The sequence below is a fragment of the Leptosomus discolor genome, chromosome 3, assembly GCF_034619465.1.
Source record: "Leptosomus discolor isolate bLepDis1 chromosome 3, bLepDis1.hap2, whole genome shotgun sequence".
In the NCBI taxonomy this organism is placed as follows: domain Eukaryota; kingdom Metazoa; phylum Chordata; class Aves; order Leptosomiformes; family Leptosomidae; genus Leptosomus; species Leptosomus discolor.
This window is the reverse complement of record NC_141393.1, coordinates 41,620,372-41,648,165: the sequence shown is the minus strand read 5'-3', so window position 1 is coordinate 41,648,165 and position 27,794 is coordinate 41,620,372. Positions and strand designations below refer to the sequence as shown.

Genomic DNA, 27,794 nt, shown 5'->3' with positions numbered 1-27,794 from the left:
CACTAAGAAGAGTTGAGATGCAGCGCATAATTAGAAGAGCTGAAGATGCCAAAGGATGCTACCAAGATTTTGACTGGGGGGGCTTTTTGGTGGGTTGATCTTCTCCAGAAACACCAATATACTCAATTGCCCAACACTGAGACAAAAGACTCTTCTTCAGCGCTGATATCTTCCACTTCCCATTACAGAATGGGAAAACTGAAGATATATACTCTGCTTCCAACACAAGACTAGTCTATGACCTACAATTCTGTAGCAACTGCAAATCTGTGAATCTAAACATTTCCTGATTTGGTCACACAGAGTTTAGCATCCCTCCCCACCACAAAATAGCATACCACCACTGAAAAAAAAATTGTCAGTAATTTTAGTGTTCACTAGTAAGTGCATATTTAATGGTATAAGACTTTCAAAAATGTTATTATTCAAAGAGAGAATACAAAAGTGGCTTTAGCAGGATTCTGAAAACATTCACAAGCATACTACAAACTTGCAGATTTAAAAAACAAAGTTGAGAAGTGATGACAGCTCTCATACGACATGGCCTCATTTGAATTACACATATTAAAGTAGGAGTGACACTGGGAGCCCCTACATTGGGTCTCACTTCCAGAAGAAAGTAAGGACTAATATATCAAAAAGAAAACAAACTACAGCAGTCTAGAGAAGCTTAACTGCACAATGACTGAAACACACACTGGTTCACAATATTTATTACAATCTATTGCTTTAGATAAACCTGCTGTATGGTTAGTAAACCCAAAACACATTATAAGAACCAACAACAAAAAAAAGTTACAGCACAAACCACATCTCTGTAAAGGTATGCAATGGAGGTGAACAGAGGTACAACCTTAACTGTGTAAGTAAGAGCACAATGAAGATCCTCATATGTGAATACAGCTCTCCTGCTGGCAGATAATAAAGGTAACTAAAAATCGGACTAACAGTACCAAACATAAGATAGGTAAAAATCAGAGAAATATTGTTGTAACTGCATACAAAGATTACAGGGCCTTTTTAAATACCCTTCTTTCCTTCTCAATGACCTGTAAACACAACTCTCCCAAACCCTCTTCCCTCTGTACCTGAACTAGTATATAAAGATCTATACAGAATGTGCAAATCCAATATAAGTATTTTTAGGCTCTCTTCTTCAAATAGAAGAAATACAAGGTAAAAAACATTAACACCACAGATTCCCTCTACCCAGCCTTTGCAGAAAGAAATCAGTAGCAATATTGCCCAAGACATCCAAGTACAGAAGCAGCAAAACACTGGACCAAGAAATCCATAAGAACGCGTGGCATGTGAACAATAAATACAAATACATGTAAAAAGGGAAAACACAAACGTTTATCGAGGCAAACTATTAACACTGGCAAATGGAAGTGAATTAGGACTCTTGTCAGCCTACAGTAGATCTGTTCCTTAAAAAACCATAATAATAGCTTAAGTAAACCTACGATGTTAACTGAGATCCAATTACACCTTAGGCAGACAGGCTTTATTCATCTACTTGTTTGTTCAGAGGTGATATCTGGTAGTTACATGCCATGCTCCATACTATTTAATAACTACATATTTGTAAGTACTGCTAGTCCTGGATGTTGGGAGTCAAACAGCTACACCATTGGGTTATTTGCTACTGCTGCCTTTTCATTATCACTGCACAGATTGTTTCTGCACCAATCAAACATTTTAATATCCCTCATACCAATCCGCTATAGATTAAAGTTTGTGGAAAAATAAGTTAGACAAAAATATTACAGCCTACAAGGAGCACGGTACAATCTAGTTCTTGTAGTTAAGACTTCTGGCCCAAGAGTAACTTAAGAACAGTACCAGCCTGAGCAGAATCCAGTTCTACAGCATTTAAAACAGTGAGATGTTGAAATAGTCTGGATTTTACTTCAATGCTGGAAAGTGAACCAGAGACCAAAGAACTTATATACACAAATGTCAAGTGTAGTCTAGAAGCTCAAGCAGTAACTATAGTTCACTCCCTTCAGAAGTTGCTTTACAGGGTTTCCTTTGCTTTTTGGTATGAGTGCAGATGTGAACAACTTAGAATAGTCTCTGAGCTTCCACTCATGCTAAGAGCGAACATATTCAGTGCAAACACAAGTTAATTTAACTTACAGCTCGCAAGTAAAAAGAAAAAAAATGCTTACTAGTGGTATCTACTGTTTGTCTATCTCCTGTGGAAATTCATGTCAGGAGGTCAGATGATAACACTAAGTATCAATAAAAAGATTCCTTTGGCCAGCACTTAAACAGTCCTGTTACTGAGATGAAAGTAAAACTGTATTTTCTAGGTGTAGAAATAGGCACAGAAGGCTCTATGCCAAACACCTGGTGATCTCCATGCAATACTGATACAGCTGCAAAGACTTCAAAAAAAGAAAATTCCTTTAAAGAATTATTTACATACAAGGCCAAATCGCAACATTGTTACCCTAAGGAGGTAAGTTTCAAAGTAAAACTTGGCTTGTGGTGAACGCCCAACAGATGTCTAACAACTCATTCGCGAGGTTGGAGTGCAATACAAAACTCACTACAAAAATCAGGTTCTAGTCTTCATCTGAGTACTGAGAGGTTCAGTGTAGTTGCCAGTGCTATAACAACACGGTTAAAGTCATTTCCTAGTAAATCAACATTGCCAGACAGGTACACTTGGGTCCATAGATACAAATGGCTTCTACTCATTGTAAGAGAACCTAGCAACATGCCTCATAAATCTGAGAGGCACCAACTTCTTAAGTCGTCAGTTCAGAATTTCACATGAATGTTGGGATTATTGACCACAACAAGGTCAGGTGTCCAGTGTGTTGACTTCTTTGGAGCAGAAATAATGCACAACTATTGCATTAGGGTATCGAGCAAATGCACTGCAAAGACAGAACACAAAAATCAACTGTCAATACAGACGAACAGTTTCCCCTATTCAAACAAGAACACACAAGTTGTGCAGAAACAGAAAAAGATGATTACAGGAAAGTGACACTGTTGTTTAAATTACAGCCTGAATATATTCTTGAGAAAACCAGACAAAAGAATTCTACGGATTTTGAAGAGTTTCATTTTAAAAAAAGGTATCTATTTTCATTTCTGTAGGCACACTTTACTTGGAAGTCACTAGTAACAAGTTAAAGACTGGGTGACATGTTTGCCCTTCAAAACCTTGTTGAAGTTAACAGCCTTAGAAAAATACTAGACAACCAAAACAATACTGCATAACACAAATATAAATTCTGATGCTACATGCTAACAGCAAAAAATTGAATATGCACAGTACTAAGTATATTTAGACCTATGCCTATTGAAACATTTTGGAAAAAAACCCCTTTCTCTATGATTGTGAATGCTGCCAATATCTCAGAAGGGTTCAGACCAACAAGAGAAACAGTAAGTCACATGACATTTCACTAGAGTTCAAAGAGGAAAAAGAAAAAGCACAAATAAAATTCGCATTCTATACTAACCCATAATTACCTACCAGGAATGCCAGAAGAAAAGTTATTGCCATTCAGGTATCAAGCAAATTAGTTCTACTTTCACATGTCCTAAGATAACTAGGCTACAAAACGTAAATCAGCCAGGGAACCACAAAGCCATCAGATATAGAAAACTATTATACATGTATCTTGGTCCGAGATTCTTTATATCATCCTTCAAAATTCTAGTTAAGAAGTGGGTAGCAGGCAGTGTTCTTAGAAAATTTTCCAAATTCAGTATGAGAAGCAATTTTCCGCCTTTTAGAGTAATAAAGTAAGAAGTCTTTAGAAAGGATTTTATTCACCTTTGTTGAAAGCACAGTTAAACTCTTGCAGTAAACTTCACTGCCTAAAGTTTTGATGTTTTCCCAGCCCCCCAGCTGAGCACTGAATTTGTAATTCACTCTTCAAATATCTCCCTCAGGCTGCTGTTCTCTCTTGTATACACGTATTCAATGTTTTGCAACATTCTTAGTTTAAGTGTACCAAATTGGTATTTGATTCGGTTTCCCAAGCTTTAAGGTATATGCTCTCTCACCTGTTACCTATTTTCTTTTTACATACAGTGCACACCTTCTCCTCTGTAATAATGCACTTCACTTGCTGATGCAAGATCCGCTCCTCCTGGACCTAAAGAATAATTTTAAAAAAACAATAAACATTAAAAGACTTGCTCAAAAAGCAATGCCACACCACAGCTCCCTTCTTGTCTGGTGAAACTGAAAATCGTCACAACAGTTAGTTTTCAGTGGCTATATCTACACTAGCAAGTTGTACAGCACAAAAGAAGCAGGTCTGTAGAGCAGAGCAGGTGGCATGGGCCCAACACCCACACTATATGAATTGCAGGATTTTACTTTCAACTAGTCTGGTCCACAGACTAAGGCATTCTAACCACAAAGGGGTGTTAGCTCACATAGGTAAGCCATTGAACTGCATCATCTGATTTAGCTTAGTTTATTTGAAAGAAATTTAGCCCATGCTCTCCTGGATCATCCCACAATGCAGACCAGAGCACAGTGAGTCCAGACACTCACAGCAAAGACACACACCTCATCCAAACTAAAATGAATGTACTCACCACCTCCTGAAAAAGGGACATTCAAGCTACTTGACACACATCTACTAATTTGTTTGGGCTGAATCAAAAGATGTGCGGCCAGCAGGTTGAGGGAGGTGATTCTGCCCCTCTATTCTGCCCTTGTGAAACCCCACCCGGAATATTGCGTCCAGCTCTGGAGCCAACACAAGACAGACATGTAGCTTTCAAAGAGAGTCCAGAGGAGGACTACTAAGATAGTCAGAGGGTTGGAACACCTTGTCTATGAGGACAGGCTGAGAGAGTTTGGCTTGTTCAGCCTGGAAAAAAGAAGGCTCTGGGGAGACCTTATAGTGGCCTTCCAGTACCTGAAGGGGCCCTACAAGAAAGCTGGGGAGGGACTTTTTACAAGCACATGTAGTAATAGGACAAGGGGTAACGGTTGGAAGCTGGGAAAGGGCAGTTTTAGATTAGATATAAGAAAGAAGTTCTTCAACCTGAGGGCGGTGAGACACTGGAACAGGTGCCTAAGGAAGCTGTTGATGCTCCATCCCTGGAAGTATTCAGGTTGGATGGAGCCTTGAGCAACCTGGTCTAGTGGGAGGTGTCCCTGCCACGGCAGGGGGGTTGGACTAGATTATCTTTGAGATCCCTTCCAACAAAAACCATTCTATGATTCTAATTTCAGGTGCACTACAGCACCATCTAGAGGACAGACACTCCGTAAAAGGAACAGTTAATTTAAATATTGAACATCTTGTTTTAAAACACCACTCCAATAAATGACAGGCAGTGGGTACTTACCCTCAGAAACTCTGCATGGAGAAGATTCTTGAGTACTTGATTAAATCTCTTCTTCTGAGCATTTTCTTCAAGGACTTTCTCTAAGAAGATTCGAATCTCACTAATCTGTGTATTTGCTGGGAGTAGGTTTATTGCCTGGAGCAAAATATACTTAGTTAGGAAAAACTGAGAAGGAATAGAGAATAAAATAGAATAGACATTGACACGTTTAGCTTGACACTTACAATCTGTCGGCTTGCCTACTCCAATACCTTCTGACACCTCCTGCCAACAGTACAGAGTACTTACAAGCCTTTCTTACCTTGGTGGTATCCAGTTTGCTGTGATGTAGCTCCAAAACCTGCAGAGCAGCCTGCAGATTGGCTTGAGGCTCCAGCACTTCCATCTTGATTGGTCCCAGGCAATGAACACTAGGTGGGGAGAGGTACATCCGGAGCAGTGACAGATAGACCTGTTGCACACAAAAGGAAAGTTCTGAAACCACTGCACACATCCACAATTCACAGTACCAGCAGAACCCAGTGATGGTATCAGCAAGTTGTACCTGTGCCATTCAAAATTCTGAAGTGCTCATTTAAACAGCTCTCTTCTCAAAACAACAAAAACTGAAAAGTACCAATGATGTTCAAGGCCTTTTAAGACTTGCATTCTACACTAAAGTTTTTCTATGAAAGTAGTTTTAATCACACCTCCTTCATTTATCTTACATAACTCACTTATAACCTTTAGAAACCAACACTTCATTGCTTTTTATCATTAACACTTCTCTGGATGTATGTGGAGTACTCACAGTATTTTGTCTTCTGAATTCCATCAGAACTTTAGCTACAGAATACACACTCAACTCCAGTGATACAGTAACACTCTCCACAAAAACAAATTAAAAAAAATAAAAATACAAACAATAACCTAGCAAATCCTACATTCCAAGAGCTTATACATAGGTTCCTGCCCACCTACAAAAACCCTGAAAAAGCCTATACAAAGCAAAAACTTTAAAGTCTCTATCATGGTATGAATAGTCTAATATATCCTCACTGAAAAGGAAGTCTGCAAAGATAAAGCTACTTACGTCTTTGTTGCCATCTTTGTTTCTGTCATAATGTTTATGGCAGTAGCTAGAACAGAGAAGAATCAAGTGAAATGCAGGGACAGCTTTGGAACCCAGGGAATCAGACCACAGAAATTACAATTTAAATGCTTTGAATACTGAAGCCATCCAAGTTAGGTAACTGTACATCTGATTCTGATCAATTAATCAAATTGCACACCAAAATTACACCGTTTACTCTGCATTACAATTCTGAGAAAAGGGAGGTTTTGTGCGAGTCTCCCACTTCCAATCAACTTAAAAAGCTTTAGTGCAGAAACTAAATATAATTCAGCTGTGTAAAAAATGGGAAAAAGATATCTCAAATCAACACATCATAGCATAAAAATATGTGTGTAGATATTACTGTAACTACTAATTACTGTATCTGAATCCCAAAGAGCAGGTGTTCATTAGCGTATACTGCATACTGGGGTTGAATGTCCTCTAACAGGCATTTGCTGAAACTAGCTTTAAAAGAAGCTATGTTGAATAGGCCGCAATGTTCAGATATATCTGCCAGGATCAGTTACTTCTATTTTCACCTAAGTACTTCAGATTCAATCAGAAGGTTCCCTGACAAGATACGCCTAGCAAAATGTCATACCTTTACTAGAGAGGATTCTGCTAACTGAAGGAGCTTAACTTTGCAAATGGGCTAGTAAATGCCTCTCCAAAGAGAAAGGAAGCAAAACAACATACAGAAGTTCACAAGCTAAGGACAGGTGGAAACAAAGAACTCATCAATGACAGTCAAATTGCTCTAAAGCGCAATGACAGAAGAGCATGAAAAGGCAAACCTCAAGGGGACAGCACCATCATCTGTAATGAACAGATACCTGGAAGAGCCTAAATGTCAAGAAAACATGGAAACCCAGAAGATGCTGAAGGTTTACAGCATTCATGCTTCACATACAGCAACATTTCGCTACACATCCTATTCACAGGACAGTGATCAAACATCTTGCAAAAAAAAAAACCAACAAAAAACGAAGAACAAACCCTTACTTTTCAGCCATATTGGTGTCCTTCAAAATATGAACATAAATAAACAGAGCTTGCTCATGCTTCCCCATACGACCCAACAGCAGAGCACGTTCTTCTAGAAGACCTAGTGACAGCATGAAGGATTAGTCAATAGCTAGATAGAGAAACTACAACATAAGCTCCATTAGTGACCAGACTAACTATAAACTGTAGTCTGTGCACACGTTAAAGTTACACTGAGACCACAGGTTTCCTTCACACTAGTCTTAGTAACATTCTATTAATTCTTAAGAAACAAACTTCAGATCTGTTGAGCAACTCAGGCCCATCGGGCTAAACATTTAAGTGATGGGAGATGTCACAAGGTCTCAGGCCAACAGTTACAGGAATTCTGCAGAGAGTGGTAAACCCAACTGTGCCAGCAAAAAGAGTTAGTATACACTCATATACACACCAGTGGCCTGCAACTACATATATAGCCATCTTCTTCATTTCTAGTAACCATGATTCTACAATACGTGAAGAGGGTTTCTTGTACAGTGCAATAAGCTAGGGTTTAATTAACCTATGGAAACTGAACTCACCATCAAAGGGGAAGTCACTAATTAGTCGACTAGGTTCATACCAGCTAGACTTCTCCAGAAAAAGTAGAAGCTTCTTCCGGTAATCCCCCAAGTCTCCTCCTTCCTCCCCAGCAGGCACCGGATTTTTATCTATACGGAAGAAAACAACATAAGCCACGGTATTACAACTATTTCATTACACTAGTACACAGAAGAAGATAAACAAACAAATCATTATGAGGAGGAACTAAATGCTGATTAAACTGTTACATGGGCTGGGATTTTGGTGCATCTGCCAAACTACTTGACCTCCTTAAAACACATCAAGTGGCTGGTTAAACAACAGACTCAGTTATTCAAGACCCTTCCCTACCCTTAGCATGCAGAATTCAAGGAGTAGCTGCCATTCCGCTTAATCATGAACAAAGTGTCACTTGGTCCCTTAAGATCTCTAGGGAGGCAATAAACTAGAGTTCCCTACAAACCCACGACTTCTGTTTTTCCAGTTCCTTCATCACTCGGGATATCTTCTTCTGGATGTCAACAGGGAAGGCTTATAGCAATACACTGTAAAGGCTCTCCTGTGCTGTCCTATGCCCCTGGTCTTCCCACCAGAAAAGGCTAAACATACCTGCAGGGAAAGAACTGAGATATTCTTTCATTAAGCCCTGCACTTTCTCACAGTACAGCTGGATCAGACAGTTGTGAAAGTCTGCACCCGTTTCCTCCCAGACATGAACGATGTGTTCCTGTAAATATATGTTCAGGTTCAGTTACAGACACCTCCTCTCGAAAATACTTTGTTACAAGCAAGCAACAGTTCCACGCTGGTCATTACCAAGCTTGACTTCAGGATTTCATACATTTTAATTATTTTTTCTTTGCACAACTTATGCAAAGCCAGCGTTCCCTGAGACAGCATCAGGCTCCAACACCTGCAGAACTAAAGCCTTACATAGAATCATTAGGTTGGAAAAGACCTCTAAGATCATCAAGTCCAAACATCAACCCAACACCACTGTGTCCACTAAACCATGTCCCAAAGTGCCACATCTACATGCTTTTTGAATGCCTCCAGGGATGGTGACTCCACCATTTCCCTCGGCAGCCTGTTCCAATGCTTGACCACTCTTTCAATAAAGAAATTCTTCCTAATGTCTAATCTAAACCTCCTCTGGCGTTACATGTAACATGTTGTACCCAATGTAATGCACTAGTAGAGACTGAGTTCTTACCAGGTAAGGAATAGTCAAGCTTTTAAAATTTTCTATCAAGAAACTGAGCACTTTGTCTCGTGGCAAAGCTTCCACTTCAGGGAGGTCTTCTGTAAATATCTGTTAAATAAAATTTTATTCACAGAATGGTGATTTTTTTTTTTTTTTTTTTTTTTTTTTTTGTGCCACAATGTGCTTCCTCTGAGACACTGAAGCCCAGCATATCACCACATATGTTGAAAGAGTAAGCACAAGAAGCTTTAAAAATTCTGAGCAGCTTATTCAGGCACCCAGAAGCTATCTCGCATCTGAAAGGATTAACAAACATCCCCACTTCTGCCTTAGTTAACACTCTTCTTTTACAGTGCCCAACACCTCCCAAATATAGGGAGTCAATTCTTTACCAAAGAGGGAAAAGAAAATAGCAAATTACATTTATAAAAACACAAGGCATTTGAGATTTAAATACTCAAACAGGCTCTTGTGCAAAAAGCGTGACATCAACAACATTAAATGTTGTATCAAAGGCTCCTAACTACTTATTACAAGATAAGGTATTCCAAGAATGGAAAAGCATAAGAAAAACTGAAAGGCTGCCTTGCTCTATCTACTTCTAATCTTACCACAGTACTGAATATAGAAAATACAAATTATACATTTAATTTGATTTAGCATTAATACATGGCTTCTTCCATTGAGTTCTCCCAATTCCATACATTGCACTAAGAATCACAACAGCAAGGTGCCTGTTTCAACCACACTTACCTTCAGTCCATCTTCAGGAAAATCCCTTAGCACCCAGACAGAGTAGGAAAATACCAAATGCAAGTTCTCTGTGCCTGGAACACAAAAAGCAGCACCGCTCAATGTTAAAGTCCTAAAGATCTATCTACTCACAACACAAGCAGACACTTTCAGAGCCCACAAATCTTCATTTGCAGGAAGAATCTGGTTTGTTTTTTTCGCCTGCTCAAGTCAAGCAAATCACATAGTTCAGGCTAAAGCAGAATTTCATTACTTTGCAAACATGATTTTCCAACAGAAATAACAATTAACCCAAATACTAACCGCCACCAAATGTAAATAAATCAGACCAAAACCAAGCTCAGTTGTCTTAATCACATTCCAGAAGCGTGCCCTTACAATTTGTTTTCATTACGGTAGAAAAGGCACTGTACTTTTCACTTGTGTAACTTCCCTCAGTGGGAAGTGTCCCTGCCCATGGCAGGGGGGTTGGAACAAGATGATCTTTAAGGTCCCTTCCAACCCAAACCATTCTATGATTCTGTGATTTCCAGCCTGCCAGTCTAACGACTTCTATAGCAAATCGTCAAATACTTCATAACAAGTAGTAACTGGCACAGAAACTACATGACAGGTAATGACACATCTTCAGCTTTTAAGAAAATTTAGGTCCTGCCTCTAAAATAATACTTTGATTTGAACAATTTGGTTCACAAAGTTTAGAAAATATGACTTTCCCCTCACACTCCTGATCAGAACCACCAGGCATTCACTGCCCAAAGAATGCAGTAACACAACTACACAAGAAGCGGAAGCCTACACCAACTCTATAAAAAGGCAGCCACTGTTTGCTTTTCTTCACCCCACAATATCATCAGGAGTAAGTTACTTTAAATATTTAAAACAAGCAGCATCTTCATAGTAGCAGTATTTTAAAAAACAGAAGATGAGCTCTGTGAAATAAAACAATTAAAATAGCCCCCAGAAGAGCCAACTTCAACGTTTCAGAAACAAAATAGTGACTTGGGAAATGGCACTAAGGTTGCAGGCCTGAATTTCACTGAATGTCAATGGACTTTCTGAATTAACAGGGCATGGGTTTACTAGCCTCACTGAGAAAATTTAAATAAAGGCCAGGCCAGGCCATGGGAGCAAGTTCTCGTGTAGAACAAGAGAGAGAGAAGAGAAAGTCTAAGTCCTTATAAACAAGTGTGAGTAATTAGAATAGCTCCTTTCCAAAGCCCTGATCACACTGCCTTTGCTGAAATCACAACCAAATCAAACATGAAGTTACAACCGACTCAAAACACTCAAGATGGCAGAAGGAGAAGGAGGAACTCATCAAGTAACCACCAGAGTTTAGAGACCAGAATACTAAAAAGCCACCATCGCATCACCCCACACCACAAAACTGGCTCCCTCATCACGTGAGTCAGCCGCACAGGGACTGTTTTACACTGAAGGTCACAGGCAAGGATGTTTTGTGCTTCTAGAATTAAAGCAGAGACTGAATTTCTAAACTTTCTCAGCAACAAATCTCTAATTTAAATATGAGCTATAATAGGAAGAAGTTCTGCATAACACTATTTTAAGAGATTAAGAATGGTGTAATACAGAAAACTATCTACCATGCAATCAAATACATAATTCTCCTGTGCCTACCTCTGTGAAGATAAAGTATATTTTTGATGGACATGGCCAATCACAGAATTAATTCATATTTGCTTTGATGTAATAAACAGCAAGTGCTTACTCTGTTGACACATGGCAAGTATGAAAGCCAAATCAGTAATATATACTTCATGACTTAAGAGACCACAGCTACAAGCCTGAAGGAAATTTTGTAATTACCTGAGAACTATTTATGAGCATTTAATGAGATGTTCTAAAACCTATAGATATGAGATGACTAAAGAAGAGTTTCTACTTCACTCAGAATGTAAGTGAAAGCAACTAAAAGTACACTCTGTGTAATTAAAGTTAAAAAAAATGATTTTACAAATTAATTTATTACTTAGATTAGAAGCTAATAACAATAGAAGCTGCATCAAAGCTGGGAGCAGAGGGGAAAACTTGTAGAAACCTCATAGCCTGAAGTGTTTTTATCTTATTTGAGGGACTCCCAGAAATGACACTTATCAATTCATCAAGGCAGAATGGGCAGCACAGTTAAAAAAAAAAAAACACAAACACACACACATACACACAGTGTTACTTTTCTGCTTTGCACTTGGGGGCAAAATCTGCAAGTGACACTAGCATAAAACACTCCATTTATTAGGAACAGTTTACTTTCTAGGTTGTTTCCACTGGTGAACAGACCCAATTAACCTTTATCAGTTTTAAAGAACTGATCAAAAAGCATACAGGAAAAATTATTTTCAGGAGGTCCTGAAACAGAGAAGCTCCAGAAGACTAAAAGAATTTAGCAAGCTGTCAAGGTTTCAGAAAATTATTCCAGACAACTTGGATAATTATAGGTCTTAAATATCCTCAATCTCAGGTAAAACAAATGAGCAGCTCACATAAATTCATCTTGATTGACCTATCAGGATGACAGAATTACTTTTTAAATATGAAGTTTGTTTTGTAAAGCTGTATGCTGAATATAACATACCTATACTTCTCTGATTAGTGACATTACCAATTGACAACAATGAATAAGAAGTGTAAGAGAAAGACATGGCACAAACAGGAAGGGTCTCAATGTCATTTAAGTAATGTATTACTGAATAAACATGTTGCTAACAAAAGCCAGCAGTTCTTAAAGGAAGTAATTATAGGAAAAAAAAAACAAACAACCACAAACCAAACTCTGCAAACAGTATAAGACTAGGAGATGAACAAAGGTATTTCCCAAACTAGTAGCGTGATACTTTTAAAGAGTTGTGCATTTTGAAATAAGTAATATCATTGGATGTGAGGGGACTATTCTCAAAAGTAGCAAAAACAAAAAAGGACTTGGGAGCTCACAATGAAGTCAATCAAGCAAGTTCCTGCCATGATGCTGTTACCAGCAACTACAACTGTCAGGTCATTATCTAGATCTACCTAAAACCAGAAAATAAAAACTTCATATAGGATTCCTCAACTCAGGAAAAGATACTACAAGCCCCAGCAACTGGAAGTTAGACTTTCTTTTTGTCAGTGATGGTAAATCATCATCGAAAAAAAAATTCAAAATACCATGGCACATTTTCTACCAACGGATTTTTTTATCAGAAATGTTTTCCAACAACATACTTCAACAAGACACTCGTGAACTAATCCTTTAAGTTTGCATTAGGCAAGAAACCAGACAAGATGACAAGGATACCCTTAGCTTGATAGTCTTTAGAAAGTTGTTAAACAGTAGAGTAACTACTAAGCCAAACAAAAGCAACAGCTTCACAAAAACAATGCTCTCCTTCACACTCACCCAAATGCTGCAGATATTGCACTGTCCTCTCATGACCCTTCAAAGGTGAGTTGGCTTTCTTTGACTGATCCACCAATACCTGTAATGCTTTCAGAATAACAAAAAGGTTCATTCCTTTGTAACCACAAGTATCATTCCAACTTTCACAACAAAAAAGTTCATTTTTCCTCTTCTGCTACCAGAGACAAAACAAAGTTTTGTTTTAAACACACAGACTAAACGGGTAACAGGCACAAAGATCCATTTAATCACAAGACAGACCCAGAAACAAAGTCTCCTCAGAATATCACCTGCTCACTGAAGACAAGTTAAACCTCAATACTAGGGATACATGCTCCTATCCTTTCTCCTCTGCCCACCCCAACCTCATACTTACCTTTCTCATGCAGACCTTTCTTCTCATACAGTATTATCAGCTCACTATATTTGTGTGCCTTCTTTAGTACATGCTCACTCTCCTCAATATGGCAGTGATTGTTCTCCAGACGTAGCAATGGTGCCACAAGTGCTACATTTGTCTGCAAGTAAGAACAGAGCACTTAAACATACTTCTAACATGCACGTCCTAAGCTTATAGTACAAAACATGAGCTGGAAGAGAGGAAAAAAAAAAAAAAAGAAAAGAAGCCTTATAGCATAAGAAAGTTTAACATCTCAGAGCAAGGCCTGTATTCATTCTGTATTCATTTCCATAGTTTGTTGGGACATAAAGAAAACAATGTATGAGAGGTATTTCCCTTCAAGAATAGAGATCAGCTTTGAAAAACACTGTTGACAGCAAAGATGGTCCTCTCCTGCACTTAACAGTACAAGGCACATGAGAAGTATTCATTAGAACTCCAAAATACATGAGCATGGCCACGTTACTTTGACAGAGGCAGTGACCAGAAACAGACACATCTGTCAAACTACTTCCTGACCAGTGAGCAAATTAGCTAACACCAAAGTGTCTCAGGTTGTTTTTAGACCAAAGAAAAATGGGGTTGTGTGAGAATTTCTGAAGTAGCTCCTAATCCTTCTTCTTAAACAGCCTAAAATTCCACCAGAGCTTGCAGGGCAAAGGAAAGGCCTCTAGGTCAGGCAGAAACTCACATGGAGGTAACACTTTAACAGAGTGGTATCAATAATTTGTAGCAGCTTCTTTTTGGATTTGATCGTGGGTGTTCCTTCCATGAGGGGTGAGGTACTGGACTGATGGTCAGAATCATTTAGCTTCTTCACCAGCTGACTTCTTTTCTGCAGGACATCAAATGAAATTTCAACAAGAAAAGGCCACATATTTCTCCATCCCACCGCAGCAAATACAACCCACCAGTAAAAAGACTAAATTAAACCAATTTAATAACTCGTTTTAATAAATTTTTTCCTAAAGAATTTTTATCGTTACTAACTATTCAACACATCACCTTTCCAACCCCATTCAGGTGTATACACTTGTTTTGCAAATTTATAGTTTTGTAAGATTTCCAGAGTCTTGATAAAATAGTTAGAGGGAAACTCTGTTAACCTGAACAGAGACGTTTTAGAGATGTCAGGATACATTTAAAACATCTTATGTTTTGAACTACTAGGCACAAAACTACCCTGCTTCAGACACAAGCTTCCTTTTAGTCTAGTAAGAAAGGCAACAGAACAATTCAGATTCCAGTTACAACAAAATTAATAGGACAGGAAGTTACAGTACCCACTACCTCCTGTTCCACCTTTTAATGCATGCCTTTGACCTGCCTTCTGGATGGAGTGCCCTCCACAACAGTCACCAAAACCAAAAGATCAGGAGCTCAAGTCCTCTGCAGAAGGCTACTAGAAATAAAATCCTGGACTAATATTCAGATTTAGTCCATAAGTAAATTTTGTCCGTCCTCACAAAAGTCACATGCAATGTCTCCCACATATCTCTGTGGCACCTCATGTCTTCCAGTTCCCCTGCTTTCTCAGGAACCGTTGCCATAGTTTCCAATCATGAAGACAGCCCATTAAGGCTAGCATGACAGAGCTGGAGTAGGCATACTGCCTCCTGCACATCAAACAACCAAAGTATGCTAAAACTGAATAACACTGCTCTAAAAACAGATATAGAAGCACTCACTTGAGTTAGGTAGTCTATCAGAGCTAAATGTGCCTTCTCCAGCTCCGCCCCAGAGAGCCCTGGTAGGGGGTTGGGATACTGTAGCTGTTTCCTGTAATCTGTGGGCAGGAGGTCAGGATACAGACCCATCACATGAGTGGGATCTAAGCAAAAAATAACTAGTATTAGTAACCATTCATAACATTATTTTTGCGAACTCTTAAATGCATGTAACCTTTGAGCAAGCTTAGCTTTCCAACAGAGCTGTTTGTAGCTAACTTACATGTCCACGAGGTTTCAGACAATAAAATTTGCTTATTACAAAAAAGAAACTAAAACAATGCAATTGAAGCAACAGAAAGACTGCTTCAAGTTCCAAGCACAAGCTCCAACCTGTGCACTTGGCACACGTAAAGAATAAGCCATTATTATAATCCTTTTACTGTCCCTCTTGCAGAATCTCAGCATTAACAACTCCAACAGTAGGACAGGATTTCTAGGAACAAGCAATGTTTTAAGAGAAGATTTACTGTGCTTTTGAAACAAGAACTGAATAGCACCTTCTGTAACTAATGAGCACCCGTTTTCCTGGGGTTTAAGCAAATTCAAAATTACTGCCCTCTAAGTTCAAAGTATTTTAGTTCTCTGTCCTCTTCTTTCATTGTACTTTTCCAAAGTAAATATTATGTTGTCATCAAAACAAGTAAAAGTTCTAGGTTTAAATGCACAAGGCATGTGCTATCACCAATAAAAAAATCTCAGTCTTAAGCACTATTCTATAGTACAGTCCAGTCTTCACATGTTCTTCCAATAATCCTAGTACAAATCAGAGGAATAGCAACAGAGACTGTTTTGACTTTCAAAAGCACAGAACAGTTTCCTGGCTTCAGCACCTTGGTCCACTAATCACGAAACAGAGTTAAGAGTCCTCAGTTTGGTCCAAGTCCAAGGAATTAGCAAATCTACAGATGTTTCATATTTTCATTCCAAGCTACAAGTAGGCCTTCGGCAGCTGCTGAAACCCTCAGCCTCGAGGGTCTGCGTACATGCTCTGCATGCTGTAAAATTGCCTACAATACAAATATATTCTGCACAAAGGGCAAATTCATGATTTAATTCACTTATTGAAGCTATTTAAGTACTATAACCAGTTCCACCAAAAAAAGCTAAATAGCTGCCTAGGCTACTTGCCATTCGCAGGGCACTGGTCTGCAGAAGGCAGCCGTGTTTTAAAACAAAAACAAAACAAAGAAGCCCCACGCAATACCCTGTGAGCTCCATTTCATTCCTCCTAACCTAGGTATCCCAATGCGAACCCAAGCATTTACCTGTACCAAGCTTGGCAAAAACTTGCATGGATTCATCAAAGCGCTTCTGGCAGAAGAGGTTGAAGGCAAAGAGGTTCTTTATGTGATGAATTTGTTGTCGCTTCTCACTATCTGAATCATCTTTCATTTCCTACACAGACACAAATTAACAAAGATGAAAAACACTTGGGCCTCATAAATGAGGGGAAAATAGAAATAAGAGGAGTATCATCCTCCGGAGAGAGTAAGAAGAAGAAAAGATAATCTTCCAAAGTGAACACCTCTGATGGTGATTCTCAGTTGCTGTACTTATTGTGTCACTGAGATAACCTGGAAGGTTTGAAAGCTACTGTTGTAGTAGTAGGTTATCTATACACTCACTCTATCACAGCAACTACCTCTTCTCTCCTTTGGCTTTTCAAAATTTTTTTTCAAGTTAGCAATACAAAATGCAGTTAATTCATTTTAATGTAGTTCCTAGGAAGTTTCTGGAAAACAGAAAATCCTAAATCAGTAAGAGCAATATAATCATACTGCTTCAGCATCTCTAAGAAATTACCATGTTTCAGGAGTAAAATGGAGGGCCATCACAAAAAAATGGTCATTTGATAAAAAACAAAACACACAACTCCAAGCAATACTGTTTACAAGCAGTCTGAAGACTCTGAAGTCCAACTGACTTCAAAGTCTAAAAGAAGGTAAACGATTAAACACGCAAGAGATAATCTTTCACATACAAGATGATACCTCAAAATCTAAACCACAATAGATCAGTACAGAGAAATGGCAGCACAAAACTAAAACTTATGGCAAAAAAGGCTAGAGTTTACCAGTTTGTGCGAAGTGGACAGTAGGGAGGTTAAACTCTCCAGACAAGATACAGTCAAGCAGAAGGCAAGCATCCTTTCGTGTACTTCTGCACAACTGCATCCACTGCAAACCGAAAGGTTTTTGTGTACTTACGGCCAACTGCAAAGCCAACTCAAATTGCTTGTCCTGCAGAAGCTGCTGGATCTGTGTGGCTATGGACACCGGAATGAGTCGCCAAACAAAGTGATTACTTGCCACATATATAATATTTGTGCTGTAAACAAGACAAAAAAGTCAGTTACTAAGTTCCAGCAATGAGAAAGACGCAATACCCTACCTGAAAAATAAACACCATCGGTTAATGCACGCATGGATCAATTAGACACATGGGCAACTTGAGCAATACTGCAAAGCAGAAAGGAGAAGAATGTATCTCCAGTGATCAGAAACTCCCGAAGACACTCAAGTCTATAATTTAATCCTCAAGGTATGGCCTCCACCCATCTGTTCATAAAAAACAATGGACTGCTTCAGCGCTACTTCTTAAGCAGAGGGAGTTAGAAAAGCTCTTCCTCCCCCAGTTTTTCAGAGTGCTACCATACACCCAGACAGCCCAACAAAAGCAATCAGTTATACTGAATACCCTCCAGAGGTGATGAAGCGTGGTCTCTGCAGCTCAATACTCTGTACCAGCAGTCGGGGTTCAAAGGTGCGGATCTCCACATACCTTGGCAGAACAGCGATTATGTAGGGAGGCTGGTGTTCTATTAGTGAAACAAGTGAAAAACATAAGTTGTTTGTTCTCAAGTATTCCTTGAAGCAAGCCATGACTTAAAGTAAGGCTTCTATTCAGGTTTTTTCCCCCCCTCCCCTTGACGTTTCCCTTTTTTGCTTATTAAAAACAAAACTCAATGCCCGACACTGACGGCAATTTGCCAATAGATTACTACCAGGCTTTTTGTTTCTCTTTCAACATAAGGAATTTCTGTGGCACTCAGGTATCCAGAAGAACTACAGTGCTTTAACACACTACCTTCCATTTCAAATCTTGTCCCTTTATAAAGGATATGCAATATGCCTATCTTCTGAGGAAGAGACTGGCATACAGACTACAAGCAAAGAAGTGGAAGAAATAAAAATAAGCACATAAAAACCTTCCAAACAGTACAACTTGAAATACTTTAGAAACTGTCACACTCCAAATCCAGCTAGTTTCTAAGTATCAGGAATGTAATGGTTTTGTCATATACAAAGTGAGTAAAGAACCAAATTTTAAAAAATTACTGCTAATTCTCACCCATGGCTATAGGAATATCTGTCCAATTCAAGGCACATTTCTGAGTACAGATTCCTTCTTCATTGAGTACAACTGTCAGATCATCTTGGCCAACAGCAACTTTTCCATCTGCTACAGGAGCTACCAACGGTTCCAGCTGCTTCCCTGTGGGAAACAGTTCTTTGATAGATCCTTTTCCATCCACCTAGGATAATAAATAAAATAAAAACCCCTGTTTTTCAAAACAACCTTTATTTCAAAGCTACATAAGAGCAAAGCCAAAACCCCCCTAGAGGGATTTACAACCCAGATTAATCACTAACAGGACAAATGCATTTTTAAAGAGTAGCAATAAGATTTTCTGCATACCACATTTATGTTGCTTATACATCATTTGGAAATAAAGAATGAATACTTCCGTGTCTGAGATGATGTATTTCCGTTACTACAACAGTAGCTGAGCACATAGTTCCTATAGGTTTATGAAATGCATAGCACAGTAGCAACAACAGTTGAAGTGTCCAAACACTTCTTGGTATAACCAGAGGATTTCATTTAGACCACATAAAAAACAAACTAAAAGCCTAGCAACCTGCCTAGCCTTTTTCCTCCTTGCCCTAGCCACTCATTCCTGTAGACACATGCTGTCCAGGGAACTGAACCCACCCAAAAAAAAAAAAAAAAAAAATCCAAAGAGCTGTTTCATGAGCTGATCTCACGGCCACCAAAACAGAGACTCCTTCTTCTTCAACTCCAGCTACATGCTCCCACTGCTTCCCTTGCATTACAGCTCAAGCATTCTCATACATCATCAGCTAAGCCAGCAGAAAACAATACCATAAAAAATATGTTTATTCTCATTGCCTATTTAGGGACTAATCCATTCAAGCATGAGTTAGTCAAGTACTAGGGCCAACCCAAAGTAGATGCTTGGACAGCAAGTCTCCACTCCGGTTGCTTAAGCAGCTGCACAACTACTCATATCACTGGAATGGTGGGAATCAACATCTAGGAGAGGGTTGGAGAAAGGCATCGCTTCTTTTGTGAGCAGCATCAGTCTGAAGTGACTGTAAAAATTACTGTGCCGTTTTCCTGACGACTACAGATCAGTGTTGCCACCCATGTACGTACATATTGTGTGGTGCACCTCATCTTCATCCCATTTTCCTATAATATCAGCACAAGCCAAACGTAAAGGCAGAAAAAGAGAACTGAATATAGCTGTCAAATGAAGCATAAGTGGACTGTAACAGTAAATTAATGACAGTAAGTTTAAAGATTTCCAAACTGAAATTACTACAGTTGAGCAAGAAAAATCAAAAAAAGAAAAAACAGTTAAGCTCTACTGTCTGCCAGATTAGAACTTTTTAGAGCTACCTCCTTTCTTAATACATTAAATAAAATGCAAATTGAGCTTATACAGACTGCTGCCAAACCAAAATATATCTTTTCCGATGCCTTTTTTCTGCAAGAGCTTCAAACACTGGTTTCAACAGCAATAAACAGAAGATTACTTCCTGACAAAACATCAGTTTAAAAGGACAGACTTAGACTGCTCTTTCCAAAATCATACACAGCAAGAGCACCAAACACTGGTTTTCATAAATGTCTGAAACAAATTACCTAAATCCCTGAGCACAGGAGCAGCCTCCATAGTGTCTACTGCTATCCAAATCTTCTTAAACACTGTATTCCAAACCCCAGTCTTACCCGTATCAAGTAATAGTCCCTCTTGAAGCCTACACAGATAGAATTTTCACACCAGGCCATAGACTTGGGTACGTCAGGTACACTGAAGTCCCCCTGAGGAAAACAGGGAAAACAGGTTAAAATGACTGTTAAAAGAGAAAAGCAAAAGTCAAATCTGGCAATACAGAGTGTAACAGGCAGCACTCCTGTTGACACCATATTCCCCACCACACATGCACGACTTCTGCTGGTCAAGGAATGGCAGTAATCAACTAAAAGGCTAGAATTGTACACAGTGAAGAGTGTACTCTGACTTAGCTGGTAACTTCCTAGAAGAGCAGCGTAGCTGAAAAATTCTCTACCAATTTCCACTGGTTATTTTTATCATTCTGGTATGCACAAGTGTAGTTCTCCATGCTTGTTGCGAGTAACTACCTTCTGAATTAATGACATACCTGGATAACTTTGAGTAGAAGTAGACCCACTTCCACAGTGTTATTGCTAGGTATACATTTATAGAGGCTGCACTACATTTCACTGACTTACAAGTGTACTACAACCAGAATGTTAAAATATAGAACACTGCTTTGATTTCATTTATGAAACTGTATTAATGCCATTAATAGTTATTTCAACCATGTATTTTCACTTTTATTTGCTGCTTCATTGTTAAATCACTGCAGAACCAACTGGAATCAATGCTCTGAAAGTCAGCAATAGGGACTGCACAGCAAGCAGTAAAGAGCAACTACACTCTCTTTTGAGGCATGCTAGACTACAGAAACAACACAACTCACCTGTAGTTCATGGAACTCTCTGTCCTTCCAAAAATAAAGCTGTAGCTTCTTCCGCACTGCCACGCACATTCTCAGCACCTCTTCCCCTGTATCTGACTGCTGTGGAAATAGACAGGCCTAACTCATAGGCGCTCATCAACTAAGAGGCAAGTAAGATAATACAAGGGCAAAAGAACCCTCAGCCTGAAGCAAAGCTGTCAGCTGAAGAGCAGCTTTGTTCATCCATGCCAGAAGGGCATTCCCTAAACAAGGGAGGGCAGAGAGAAGAGGGGTGGGATACTTAAAAATGAACTTTGGCAGGGATTTTGTGACACCAAAGAACATCAAAAAGAGCACCAAAGACGTACACACACACAAACAGAAGATAAGTAGAGAGCTATCAGCCCAGCCCTGAAGACAGGAATAAACAGCTTGAACTCCATGCAGTATAAGAGGGATGGAAATGGAACAAAGCAAAGAATGTGTTACACTAACAGATAAAAACATTAATAGCTGTTGAATACTCTAGCCTATTGGAAAAGTTTCCTGACAAGAAATACTAGCAAAGCTAAGTGCCTGTATGTGCAAACAACAAATCACTTCTGAATGAGCAGATTTAAAGGTGCTTTGAAAGACAACACTAGTTTTAACACATAGAAAATCCTACGTACTTATTAGAAAATATTTAACACTAAGCTCCCATGGGGCAAAGGGATAAAAAGTGATGAAGAGCACTAAGCCATCTCTTCAGGCTATGAATAAGGTTTCTGAATGACACGGGTAGGCTGAGAAACTCACTTGGATAGAAATGAGTCACTGAAACCACAGCATATGAACAGAGAATTACTGTATCTTATGGAACCATTTTATGGCCTGAATCTACCACAACTTCCCTGGGATTCTTTGGGCCAATACAGTTTAAGAGAAAAAAATGTAACAGAAACAGGGATTGGAGATGCTTGGCGAAGAGTACCACTCTGAGCTAGTACACCGGCAATTTAAGGGAAAGTAATGGCTTTTATACTGAAGAGGACCTTTCAGAAAAGACAACAGTCAAAGTTACTACAGGATAAAAATGCCTTGAAGTTTTGTACCAGGAGGTTAGAGGCTACAATCACAACAGGCACAGGAAGATATCTGATGAAGCACAGGAAGAAAATTAAGGTGACTACATTAAAAACTGTTGCCTTAAGCAACGCTCCAACACCCAGCAGGTACTAATTTTAAAAAGCACTAGTACCCAAGCAACTTGCATGTAACACAAAATTAACAAACCTAATCTATACGGTAACATAAAAAAAGTTATCCTTATAACAAACAGTAAGGACATCTGTGCCATTGTGTTCCTCTTCTTACCTGAAGATCACAAGTGAAGAGAGATGCACCTTTTGCCTTCGAAACCGTGGTGATTTGTTGAAATGTCAACAGGTCATGGACATAAATGTTACTTTCTGTTTTAAAAAAATTTCCACTTATTATTCAATATTTAATACATGTAGAGCTCACTGCTAATTCAAGTAAGTTATCATGTCTTATGTTTACATAGAAAGAAGAACCTGTGAAACTAAGAGCTGCAAGAAAGGAAAAGGAATGTCTTCCCAAAAGCAGAAAAGCGCTAAGGCACATACAAATACAAGACAATAAATGCAGAAAAAAAGACAACTAACACCAGCATTGGTAAAATCACATGAAGGAACTGAGAACATGTGCTAACCAAGCAGAGGAAGTGGAAGGGACAGCAAGCAGGCCAGAGCAGAGCAAGTTCATGATGGAAGATTGTATGAACAAAGACCATTTTGAACTGGCTCCTGAAATTAGTGGAAAGCACACAGTTGCAAGTGGAGGGTACTGTGGTCAAGTTTTTGTACGCACGAGGACGCAGGCAGCAGAAATCTACGCATGCCGGAGTCGGAAGAGCCAGGACTTGGAGATCATAAAGAAGGGAGTAGCAACATAAGCAAAAAAAGACATAGGAAGATCATAAGGTTAAACAAATATAGCTAGAGACAAGCAAACCTAGATCTTCCACAAGATGGTAAAAGATCACCATCTGCATATAAACTGAATTTGGTGTAACACATCAACAGTAAGTTTCATACATCAAACAAATTTGGACAGAAGTTTTAGCCCCTATCATACGGTGCACACATGTATATGTGTATATACACATGCCAATACAGTCAAACTCTTTCCATATATATACACACACACACTTTAGTACATGTATGTATTTTTTCATTTTTAATCACAAAACTTCACGTTAGTAGTTTGTTCTCCAAGCTGGCTTACAACAAGCAAAGCTGCTTCTCAATCTATGCTGCATGATGCTTCCTCTGCAAAGTGAAAAAGCCTAAATCCTACACAATGAGTTTTCAAAAACTAGACTAGTACGCAGGTGTGTGGAAAGGGTGCCACATTCAGCCAAGTAACTGCATGAGAAGAGCTCATTAAATATTAAAACATTTACTTCACTTACCTAATAGACTGACCAGAATCTTAAACTGAGAAACAACATGAATCTGAAAGAAAGAATACTATTAGTGACTCCAGTCATAAATTAACCCTCTGGACAAGGCTTGATTATAGTGTAAGAAAAAGCATCTTGGTTACTCTCAAAGTAATGGAAACAGAAAGGCAGGCATCTAAGCACAGCCTTCCTCCAGCTACTGCAACCCCTTTCACTTAGACTCAGTTTTTACAAGCTAGCACATAGAGCTTGGAACCTAAGCCAGTAAAAAAAGTGCTATAATAAGTGGTATGTTACTAATGCAGAAATACTTGTAAAGGATATGCAAAGTGTTGCTGAAAGAGGCTGCATAATCTTTGAGGTACAGGCTTTCCTGACTATCAATATAATCAATGAGCGGAAGTTCTCCAAAAACATGAAACAGTAATCAGTTACTTTAGAACTAAACTCCAAATAAGAGGAATTACATTGACATTCCCACAGCATTTTATCTGAGAGTCAAATCATATATTAAAGTCTGTTGGTGTATTACCACCATTTGTACAAATATTCTCAGTCAGAGCAGCTGAAGATTTACTGCAAACAACAGCCCGTCCATAAAAGCCAAAAATAAACCTGTATGTTCCGATTCTTTACTTTCTGCTTTAGCAACCAAACCAAGCTTATTCCTGTTATGGGAAGAGTGGGCAAAAACACCAGGCTGTGCTGCCTCTAGAATAATCTATAGTTTGGGGGAAAATTTTTATTAAACTTAGCAGAGATTCCAGAATTACATTTGATATTTCATTTCTTGGCTGAAAACACTGGAAAACTGTCCCCATGTCAAGAAGATGGTATTTCCTACCTGCTGAATCTTTTTTGAGAAGTTCTTGTTGGATTTCTCTAGTGTCACTTCAAACCTATTGCAACCTACCAGAAAGATTTAAGAGAGTATGTAAACTGAAGTTGCCCTTAAATTTATGAATGAATAGATCTTACATTAAATAGATTACAAAGACTTACAAAAGCAAACTTGGCCACTTAACACTAGAAGAATGACTCTTCTAACATATCTGTGCTATCTTTTACTTAATAGCTAAATGCATCAGAAGGTCTTCTACATTGTCAGGTGAAAATGTAAATTACACTTCTTGTACCCATCCGAGGGCCTCAGCAACAGTTACATTTTTGCCTTGATGGAATTTTGGATTACAAGAATTATATTAAGTATTTTGAAACCCAGAGATAAAGATACCCATATAGACTTTATCCACACAAATCAAATATCAGCAATTTAAATTGCTAGGGAGCACATCACTGCAAAGCAGACAATAGGAATAAACACTACACCACGAGGGTTTAAAAGGAGTTTTGGGGATAAAGACTTACAGACACTTTCTGATGACATAACCTCTCCTGGCCCTGATGCAAAAAAGGGGGAGAAATTTACCACGTGAGATAAGACACTAGCAACTTAAGACTAGCATGTTCTGATTGGAATAGATGGCCTACAAGCTTCAGAAAAAAGCAAGCTGCAATCAGCCTCTAGAATCCAAGTAGCTACAAATCAACATCCTTCCAAGAGCTGAACTTGGAAATAGACGTTTTGTTTTCTCTTTCCTGTCCCACACTACATGACATTACTGTGTTCAGTAACATCAGTTTCTATATAATAGCAGATAAGGCGAAATACAAACCTGTTTAGTGAAAATCAATCTTAACTAAACCAAAAATAGAACAGTTCTATTTGTGGCATCTCTAGAATAGACTGTGAACACTTATGACTGTCAAAGAGGCAGGGAGAAGAATAAATACAGGACAGAACTGGTTAGGAGGGATCCCTCTCCTCCATCCCTTGATACTCATGCACCCACTGAATAAAGTTGTTCTTTCACTAATTCGGTCCTTCATTAACAGAAGACAAACATCAAACCTCTGGCAACTAGCACACTGCACTGCTTCTGCGCAAGTTTGTGCACTGTATTCACAAAAATTACACTAACTTACTATAAATTCAAACACCTGGAGACCTAATATAAAACACACTTGAAAACAGAAAAAAGACTGATACTTGATATCTTTCTTACACATCTGATAAATGGTATGTACACTTTCATCAAAGATCCCCCCCAAATATTCATTAAACTCTATGTAGGAAAAAAATCAGCAATGAAACGTACATGTGTTAGCATCACTACAACCTCTTAAAGTGCCAGAAATAAAAATAATGTAACCAACTTCTTGTGCCGTTCTTAAAATCAACTTACCTATGTCTTTCTTGATCCTGTAAAGCAGAAGATGCCCTTGTTTGGTACCAACAAGGAGCCATTCCTCTACAAAGACGGAGGAGAGAGTCTAATTAATTTCAACAAAGACTGACCTTCCCAGCCAAGTTACGTTGTTTCAAATGCCAAAGAGAACTTTCTGTGGCAACTTCACGCATGTCTCCTATCATCTCTCTAATGGAGGTGCTCAGAGCAGCTTCCATTCTCAGGACAGGATGGCCAAAGATCAAGCAGTAAAACAGAGCACATTGCAGCCTAGACATCACACCCTACTTGTTTATATGAAGGTAAAGAAGCAAACCATTGCATCTTTTGTGCAACCGGCAATAAACTGTTCTTCAAACTTCACTATCTGCCAGAGTAACAGCACTACATAATGGGAAGAACTGTCAGGAAGAAAAACAAGAAGCTCTATGGGGGCTTGTTTGGGTGTTTTCTTAGTCAAGTTCTTATAAGAAGTCGCTGAAACAGTCAGCCCGGAAGGACAGCAGCAGCTTTGCTTAACTGGCATTTGAATTGCTTGGATGACCAACAGTCATTCAACATTTATAAAAGATAAACTTTTCAAGTACAAACTCTGTGACTGAGTTTCAGACTTTATTTACAGTATTTATAGCACACAAAAGAAATAGAATCTTTATTGGGTCATGAAATACAACTGAAATTCTTCCTCCTTGCTAAAGAACATATAGGAAAGAAGCACATCCAACTATTTCTTTCTACATCTAGTACTCCCTCATTACCAAAGATACTTGCATTTTAATAAAACTTTGTTTCCCGTGAGACCTTTCTTCCACTATTTGGTAGAAAAGTTGTAGAGACAGAATTGTACCTCTTTTTACACGATCATACTGCCATAGATCTGTGGGTTTGTTTTTTTTTTCTACTCAGCAAAACAAACGCATTCAAAGAGATAAAAGATAAAAGCCTCAATGCAGGAACAAACTATCTTCACATCTTCTCTACTACACATCTCTAGTATAGACAACCCATGTTTAAATGTGGCAGTACTATTCAGGTTATAATTTTGTTCTTCAATCAGATTAAAGGGGTCACAATACCACAGGCAATTTTAATCACCAATTTTGTACTAGGGTCGTACATCTGATGGAAACTGCTCAAGCAGTTTGAAAAGCCTCATCAAGCCGGTGCAATCACCTGACCAAAACCTTGACTGTCAAGTATGCCCAAAAATACAACCTACATTTACATATCACTAACTCAAGCAAACAGCTTCTAAACCCAAGACTTGCACATACCGCTGGCTTTCCAAGACAAATTTTAGTCATAACACAGGAAACGCTTTTTAGCAAGAAACTAGCCGACCCATGTTACAGCCCTGCCAATCATGGCAGCCTCCTCCACGGCCAGGCTACCGCCGGGCGGGCAGGACTACGGACGACCGCCGGCACCCCAGCGAGCGGAGCTCGGCCCCAGCAGCCCCCTTGCCGCAGGCACCGGAGCCAACCCAACCAGCCAAAACGCGAGGAAACGCTCCCGCACCGCCCGCACGCCCCGGCCTGCGAGGGCCACCGGCCCCCCGGGGGTACAGCCGGCCAGGGGCCGAGGGACGCCGCCACACCCGTCCCACCGCTGCCGCGGCAGACCCCGAGAACGGCTGACGGGGCGTCCCGGCCGCACGGGATAGGAGAGAAGAGCGGCTCGGGCTGCGGCGCGGGGCGGCAGCGCCGCGGCCCCCCCGGCTCACCCCAGGCCGCCAGGCAGTCGATCTGCAGCGGCAGCTTCTCCAGGATCGGCACATGCTCGAAGGCGTCGTGCATG

At 39.3% G+C, this 27,794-nt stretch overlaps 1 protein-coding gene across 2 annotated transcripts; it reads right to left on the bottom strand.

The window, feature by feature from the left end:
• Positions 1-373: 373 nt before the first annotated feature.
• Positions 374-27,794, bottom strand: VPS39 (VPS39 subunit of HOPS complex). 2 transcript variants are annotated; one of them, XM_086463503.1, is made up of 26 exons: positions 27,721-27,794; positions 25,995-26,060; positions 25,117-25,143; positions 24,593-24,657; positions 23,758-23,800; positions 22,638-22,732; positions 21,303-21,401; positions 20,527-20,619; positions 18,838-19,021; positions 18,184-18,304; positions 17,694-17,814; positions 16,752-16,881; positions 15,445-15,587; positions 14,448-14,591; positions 13,733-13,874; positions 13,357-13,443; positions 9,960-10,033; positions 9,216-9,314; positions 8,612-8,729; positions 8,002-8,130; positions 7,439-7,541; positions 6,413-6,458; positions 5,642-5,791; positions 5,341-5,475; positions 4,036-4,127; positions 374-2,891 (listed from the first exon to the last, which is right to left on the bottom strand). In XM_086463503.1, exons 1-26 carry the CDS (start codon positions 27,791-27,793, stop codon positions 2,816-2,818), a joined length of 2,655 nt encoding a protein of 884 aa, XP_086319629.1. In that variant the 5' UTR covers position 27,794; the 3' UTR covers positions 374-2,815. The 2 variants fall into 2 exon arrangements, with proteins under 2 accessions (XP_086319629.1, XP_086319630.1); XM_086463504.1 differs by lacking the exon at positions 25,117-25,143.